Genomic DNA, 8,463 nt, shown 5'->3' with positions numbered 1-8,463 from the left:
ATGAACCATCTGGCTTCTGTTATAAAGTTGTTAGCTCTGATCCTTCGTATTACAAACCTGCTGTTGTATACAGGGGCCCAAATGTTATTAATAATTTCATTGATCATCTATTAGAAGAAAGTAAGAATATTGGAGAAATCTTAAAAACCAATGAAATTGACAGTAGAGGATGAGAGAACATTTAGAACCGCTAGTACATGTCATATTTGTCAAGGAAAGCTAGGGTCAGACCGAGTTCGCGACCATGATCATTTGACAGGAGTTTATAGGGGTCCTGCACACAATAAATGCAATTTACAGTACCAGTTTAGGAGGAACAAGGGAAAACAGAACAATCTTAACGAGTTCTTTATTCCTGTTGTTTTTCACAACCCTAAAGGTTATGATAGCCACCTGATCATGAGGTATTTAGATAAATCTGTTAAACAAAAATTGCACTGTCTAGCCAACAACATGGAAAAATACATATCGTTCTCTGTTGGCAGTTTACGGTTCATAGACTCACTTCAGTTTTTGAACGCATCGCTTGAGACACTGGTTACTAATTTGAAAGCAGACGGTAGTGATAAATTCACTCAACTCACAAAAGAATTTTCAGATGAACAGAAAATCAGCTTACTTCTAAGAAAAGGGGTATACCCTTATGACTTTATGGATGACGAGTCTAAATTTAACATGTCTCAGCTCCCTGCTCAAGCTGAGTTTTATAATAGTCTAACTGATAGTGATATCTCGGACGAGGATTATGAGCATGCTCATCAGGTGTGGACAACGTTTGACCTGAAAACCATGGGAGAGTACCACGATTTGTACATGAAAACAGATGTTCTTCTCTTGGCAGATGTATTTGAAAATTTTAGAAACATGTGCTTAGATTATTATGATTTGGACAGTGCTCATTATTTCACTTTACCCGGTGTAGGGTGGGATGCCATGCTCAAGATGGGAGGTGTGGAACTTGAACTTCTCACAGATTTGGATATGCATCTTATGATAGAGCATGGTCTAAGAGGTGGAATTTCAATGATATCAAAAAAGTTTTCCAAAGCTAACAATCCTTATCTTGAAACATTTAATGAAAATGAACCCTCTACCTATCTTATGTATTTGGATGCTAATAACCTGTATGGACATAGTATGTCCCAATACCTCCCTGAAAGAGATTTCGAGTGGGTTAAAGACTTGGACAGTCTTGACATTATGACTGTGACAGAGAATTCAAACACGGGGTATATTTTGGAGGTAGATCTTGAATACCCCACAGAATTACATGACTGTCACAGGTACTACCCTCTGGCCCCTGAATCTATGCTAGTCACTGATGCTATGCTTTCTCCTCACTCACAGCAGCTGAGAGATAAACTTTGTCTTACAGGTCGGCCTGTACGAAAATTAGTTCCAAACCTCAATGATAAAGAGAAATATGTACTACATTACAGAAACTTACAATTCTATCTCAGACAGGGAATAAAGTTGACAAAGATCCATAGAGCGATTCAGTTTAGACAGTCTCCATGGTTAAAGACCTATATCGATTTCAATACGGAAAAAAGAAAGCAGTCTAAAAATGAAACTGAAAAAGCTTTTTTTAAGTTGATGAACAACTCCTGCTTTGGTCGAAGCATGATGAATGTAAGAAAGCATGTGAACGTGGAGCTGGTCAATTCAAAGAAACGTTTAACGAAACTCTGTGCTAAACCCGCATTTGAAGGCTTTAAAATATTTAACCCTGATTTGGCTGCAGTTCATCTTAAGAAAGCCACTATCTTTCTTAACCAGCCTATCTATGCCGGATTTTCAATTCTAGACATGTCTAAAATTGTTATGTATGAATTTCACTATGATTTCATGAGAGCAAAGTATGGGAATAAAGTCCAACTTTTATTCACGGATACAGATTCACTGTGTTATGAGATAGAAACAGAAGATATCTATTCTGATTTTCAGAAACATGCCAACTTGTTTGACACAAGTAACTATAATCTCTCTCACCCTCTCTTCTCTATTGTAAATGCCAAAGTGTTAGGTAAAATGAAGGATGAGCTTGGGGGATCTGTCATGGAAGAGTTTGTAGGTCTTAGACCGAAAATGTATTCAGTTTTGTATGAGGGGAAAGAGAAAAAAATAGCTAAAGGTGTTAGTAAAACTGTGATAAAAAAGGTTCTGAAGCACACTATGTATAAGAAATGTTTGTTTGAACATTCCCAACTGAGACATAGCATGACTAATATTCAGAGTGTGAATCATCAGCTTTACAGTGTAGCTACTAACATGATAAGTTTATCTCCCTACGATGACAAACGCTATGTCCTTGAAGATGGAATCCATACACTAGCCCATGGACACTACCGTACTCCTACTGGAATCATTGATTAGGCTATAAACCACATGTGCACAATATTGTCTATTGTAAATGAGAACCACTTCATACCTTATAATGATTTTCATGTATGTATATATGTTAACCTTTTTATATGATGCCCTCTTAATAAAAAATAGATTTTGTTTTTCTTGTAATAAACTTAACTTGTTTAATGCTTTTTTGTTTTGTTTTATTTAACTTAATACAATAAATAAATAACAAGAGAAATGCTTGATTACTACAATGTATTTTATTTCTCTCAACATACATATATTATGATACTTGTCAAGGATAAAGGGAATCTCTTGACTGTATCTTACATATACATATACACAAAACTATTCAGTATCTGTATCATTTTCATTTTCTTCTTCTTGATCATTGACTAAGTCCTCAGCTTCAGAAAAATCAATCTGGGACAGTATATATTTGACATTTGGTTTCATCAACAATTCAATCTTGTTAGAGATTATAACCGGGTCCGTCTCGGGGTCCATGTTCTTCACTTTAGACAGTATGGTTTTGAACAAGGGTGCTTCACTGAAATAAGTCACAAACTGTAGGGCTCGAACCATTCTGTCAATGAAAGTTTTTTCCCAACATTTTTGTAACTTTCTTTCAATCCATCTTTCAGACTTCCCTTGATCTTCATAAGTTTCTTTCTTTGCCTGAATGCTTTCTTTACAAGTTTTCAAGGTCAACTTCCACATCTCTGTCAGACCAGCAGCTTCCCATTCTTTGTAATCCAATTTGGAATCTTTTACATCGGTATTGATGGGTTCTTCATCCAGTTTGGCTCGTTTCCTTAAAGGTTGACCCCCATTTTCGGGGCACCAGGTTCTTACATGGCGTTGAAGATCATGGTTGTTCTCAAACAAAATACCGCATTCGTCACAGGAAGGCATGTTGACAACTGTATCAATATCCTCCGTATCACTGTAATTAAAGTCACTGTCAACTTCAGAAGTTTCTGTCACGTCGTTTAAGTTATTGTGTTTGATGTTCACAGGAGGACTGTTACTATTCAACTGAGGTGACTCTCGAATTGATGGTTCTTTTATAGGTTGTTGAGAAACACTGTCACTAGTAGTTATAACATTAGGTTTAAGTCTCTCATTCTCAGAGGTAGAAGGTCGTAAGTCAATAGTCAGATTCCCATAAGGTTGTTGAACAGCTGCTTCATACACAGACATAAAACGATCAGTACTGTTGGGATAAATTCTTCTTGCAAACAACTTCACTTTTTGCCTGTCCACGGGTGAATTGAACAGAGTCACAAAATGTGAATTCAGAGCAATGTCACGTGACTCCTTGCCTCTCGGAAACAAATTTTGTAACAGCAAAAAATTAATGACATTCTTGTGATGTGAAGTACGAGTAAACAGTTGAGAAATACGTTTATCATCCTTGGCCTCGGTCATGTGATCATCCAGAATTAAAACATTATTGTTGCACGCATCAAAGTAGTTGTCGTCCTGCAGGTTGTAAGGGATACCTTTCACAAACTGAACTTGAGGCATGGTCTCACGCATAGTATCATAAAGGGGTTGCCACTCGTTGTAACACCATACAATGTTGTTAGGTGTTGGCTTGATGAGTCCTTTCCGAAGTATATGATACATATACATTGTCTTCCCACATCCACTAGGGCCCACGAAAATTACATTGGAAGGTATAGTAAAATAAAACGGTTCTTCATCTGGTACCTGCTGAGCTTGCATTTCTGGTGGTGGTGGTGGTGGTGGTGGTGGTGGTGGTGAAGGTGGTGGTGGTAGTGGTGGTGGTGAATGACTGGTCTGTCTATGTCTGAGCATGGCATCCCTCCTCGAAAACATTTTCTGACAATCTGGACACAATGTTGATCCCATGATGTCCAGGTATAAACTAACTCAAATACAACACTCGCTATTATTTATACCAACTGGAAATTTGCTTCTGGAATCCAGCTGTTAAACTTCTTAGGATAGCCCATCCACTTAACAAACACCTGTTTCTCACCTCTCCTTTTTCTTCTCTTAAGCACTTTCTCCACCTTCCAAATGTTATTGTTCGTTTTGAAGACTTGCTGTAACTCATTTTCGTAGAAGCTACCTTCAATGGGGTCATCTGAATAATCTTTCAGTTGATATATAGGAAAACCATCTCTGTAGTATCTTCTCTTAATTATAAATATTTCTTCAGTCCATTTTTCTTGATAATCTCGTTGAAAAGTATACCTCAAATGAGAAATTCTGACTTGATCCCCAACCTTAAATTTAAATAGTTTCTTTTTGGGTTTTGACTTTGGTTTTAATGGATCAATGTACTGTTCTTTCCATACAACAGCTTCATTTTGCTCGTCTATTTCCGAAGGTGACCGCTGATTTAACGACCTGTGTGGTCTATTATTGTAACCATCCACTAGATCTTGCAGAATATCCAAGTAATGATAAGTCTGTTTAAAAGTAAAGTATCTATACATAGCGATCTTTAGAGTACGTATGACCCGCTCGGCATATGAAGCTTTGGTCTCATTCTGAGTGACATAATAGTTTATACCCTTGTCTTTCAAAAATGATTTCACTTTATTGTTATTAAATTCACGGCCTTTATCTAATCTAATAATCCCTGGTAAAGGTGCAGTGGTAAATATTTTCTTCAGTGCTTTAAAGACAGATTCTGGTTGTTTGTTTTTCATGGGTTCAACCCATAGATATCTTGTAAACACGTTGATAGCTATCAGCAGGAATTTCACACTGTCGTTGGCTGAAGCAAGATTAGACACATCCGCTAAGTCAATATCCCAGCGTGCATTCAGCCCACTGGCCACAAGCCTGTTTCTTTTGAACTTGTAGCGTAACGCTCGCTGAAGTGAATAAGCATCTTGTGAAGCAAGCCACTGTTTGATATGATTTAAACTAATGTCAAATTTACCTTCCTTTTTCACAATATAATACAATTTATTTACCCCCGAATAGGAAGCTGGATGTTTTGGATTGAAATAAATATCAGATAAATATTGTGTCCATCCTTCTGTGGGCATGGTTTTAGATTAAATGAAGTAAAAACGAAATGTTGACAATATTTATATTGGAGACACTCGCGGTCAGTTAAGCGCACAACACAGCGTGACCTAGTTAGACCCATGTACACATTCCAGCAGATCACAATAGACCCTGTTTCGCACACGACTGTTTGTATTACAACTTCAGACACAACTACATACTATCATACATCGTAAGAATATAAAACTAAAACATCATTATTGTTTAAATAGCGCTGTACGGGTTGGATTTCAACTGGTAAGCTGGCTAAAATAGTAAAGTACATACACAACAGTGACCTGGTTTCGGCCCGTAGCGTGTATTTACTACAGCGTGACCCGAATAGACCCAGACATGCAGTTGGGGTGTTGCATACTTTATTTATAGAATAATTGGACACTGCACCACACCATGCACTGGAATAACACTTGTACTAATTATTCAAGAAGTCATTGCCAAACAATATTAATACAATACGCAGGTGCAAGCACTTGTCATCCGATTTAAAAGGGTATCGTGTATTTACTATAGAGTGTTCTGACCTAGTCAGTACGGGTGACGCGCACTTTATTCACAGAACAATAGGATATTGCACCACAACGTGCACTGCTGTGACCCCATTTCTAAAACTAGATGGCGGCAGGCGGCAGGGGCGTTGAACCGGCAAAGTATTATCATCAGCTATCATGTATATGTAAATGTAAATGTATATGTAAATGTAAACATGTATATGTATATGTAAATGTAAACATGTATATGTAAATGTAAACATGTATATGTATATGTATATGTATATGTGCAATGTATATGTACAATGTGTATGTGTATGTGTATGTGTATGGGTATATGATCCGATCGAAAAAAGAAAAAAAAAATTGCAGCATGCGTTCCCGCGCGGGCGCCGTACGAAAAGTTTTAAAAGATAAAAGAAATTAAAAAAAATAGCTAATCGAAAATAGTAGCCCATGAAGTGGCGACAGCGGGTTTCCTCTCTCATTATCTGTGTGGTCCTTAACCATATGTCTGACGCCATATAAACGTAAATACAATGTGTTGAGTGCGTTGTTAAATAAAACATTTCTTTCTTTCTTTTTTAATCGGTTCAGGAATAAATAACTCGTAGTAAATTCTCTAGCATGAAAAAAAGGCGTTCTCTGTGGGACGGACTGTATAGTTATGCTTTTAAGGACATCTTTATTCATAAACAATAATGTAGGCCTACTATTTAAACCTTTGTTTTATAATTTTCAATTAGACACTCATAACTTGGTATGCAATTAATACAGTTATCTTCTATTGCAAAATGAATAGTATAGATTAGTATAGCGTACAGTGTATTATTGACTACCTTGCGACTTTCAACGACGGGTCAGTCGTATAGGACTTTTTGTACCATTAACTGACAAAGTGGCATTGCACAATCGGGTGAAATTAAAATGTTTTATTATAAATATCATTCCATGGTATAGATTTTGTATGAAGATTCACAAGTCTTGACAACTTTAAAAGGTATGTGAAGTAAGCATCTGTATCTTGACTATAAAACACAAATTATTTATAAAACACAAATTAAATACAGGCCTAGTCTTGATTGATATCAGAATTTATGTACATTTAATTACTGCTAATTAATTTTATAGTCCGTCCCACAGGGGTTGCATTTTTTCCTACTATGTAATTTACTACAAGTTATTTATTTTCGAACCGATGTATTTGTAAATTGCACACACAAATTGTTTTTTATTTTGTTATTTCCAAAACACTTTTACTTTTCTTCTTACGCCATACCAAACTGAAATTATTTACATTTGCACACTTTTGTATGTCCCTCTACGCGGAGTCATCAGTGTTCACATCGTTGTGTTTTTTCGGTTAATACTTGCATGAACCAAACAATAATTGCGGTCAATTCTTAAATGAATAAACGGAACTGAATTGAATTGAAAATTGGACTACATAAATTAGGCCTATGCCATTATAATCCGTCCCATCCTCCTACAAAAAATGTTGTTTGGTTTGACGTAAGAAAAAAAGTAAAAGTGTTTTAGAAAGAAAAAAAAATTTAAAAAAAAAAAAAAAAAAAAAAATCCCCCCCACCACCACCACCACCAATTTTCGTGTGCAATTTATAAAACAATCGGCTTAGAAATAAATAACTTATAGTAAAGTCCATAGTATGAAAAAAGTGTTCCCGGTGGGAAGGAACATATTTATATATAGTTACATAGACATTAGCAAATTACATATACACTGGCGTAGGAAACGAGAGGTGGGGGAGGGGGAGGGTGGCAAGGAGGGCACATGCCCCCTACTTTGTAGCAGCAACCCCACCACCTATCCTTTTGGATCTGCGACTGTAATAAATATGAAACTAGAGGCTTTTTTTTTTCTTTTTATGTCTTCATATAGCATATTCCATAGCTAGGTTACGGGTATATCAATAAAATAATGGAAACTAGTGTCTGTTCAAGACAGATGGTTGGCTGGGAGTTCTGGCTGATTGAAGTTGCTGCGAAGCTACCTGCACATTGGAGGAAAGTAAGAGTAAGACAGAAAAGTATCTGGGCAGATAACTCTCAATGTTGCATGCAAAAGAAATAGCCAGTTTCTCTTTTTTTAGCTTGTAAGTTGAACTTGTACCATGAAAAAGAAATAAGATATTTTGACAGCGCTGAAAAATTTAAGTACGCTTCCTATAGTTGGAAGGACTTTCATTTGGCACTGTCACTAACCTTAACCCTAACCCTAACTCTATTTATGATAAGTATTTACAGTGTTGTTTATACGTGACAGTGCCAAAGGAAAGTCCTACCTACAGTGCTGTCCGGTGTATCGGCGCACCTAAGTAAGCATTCAAGGACCATTTTCTATGTGAACACTGTGAAATACTTAATAAAATGCGTCTCTCACCAGTGAAGCAGTGCATAATCTGAAATACACTACAAATTGTTTTATGTCTGTAGTAAATAAACATTTTAAAATGGTGCATAAATATAGGCACCCCTTGTATCCAAAACGATTTGCATGTCCGGTGATTCGGCGCAGTAGATGGGGATCGTTGACTCCGCCCATGACCTC

The 8,463-nt window shown here is 36.7% G+C and overlaps 1 protein-coding gene across 1 annotated transcript; it reads left to right on the top strand.

The window, feature by feature from the left end:
* The first annotated feature begins 453 nt into the window (after positions 1-453).
* Positions 454-2,376, top strand: LOC121377941. Its single transcript, XM_041506036.1, has one exon. It carries the CDS (start codon positions 454-456, stop codon positions 2,374-2,376), a length of 1,923 nt encoding a protein of 640 aa, XP_041361970.1.
* The last annotated feature ends 6,087 nt before the right edge of the window (positions 2,377-8,463 follow it).

This window comes from Gigantopelta aegis, chromosome 7 (genome assembly GCF_016097555.1).
Source record: "Gigantopelta aegis isolate Gae_Host chromosome 7, Gae_host_genome, whole genome shotgun sequence".
NCBI classification, from domain to species: domain Eukaryota; kingdom Metazoa; phylum Mollusca; class Gastropoda; order Neomphalida; family Peltospiridae; genus Gigantopelta; species Gigantopelta aegis.
The sequence above is the reverse complement of the archived record's forward strand: the minus strand, read 5'-3'. Positions and strand labels throughout refer to the sequence as shown.

Bases quoted from the DNA above. Each gene is read 5' to 3' on its own strand.
- LOC121377941 (XM_041506036.1), top strand. From the start codon at position 454: ATGGAAAAATACATATCGTTCTCTGTTGGCAGTTTACGGTTCATAGAC.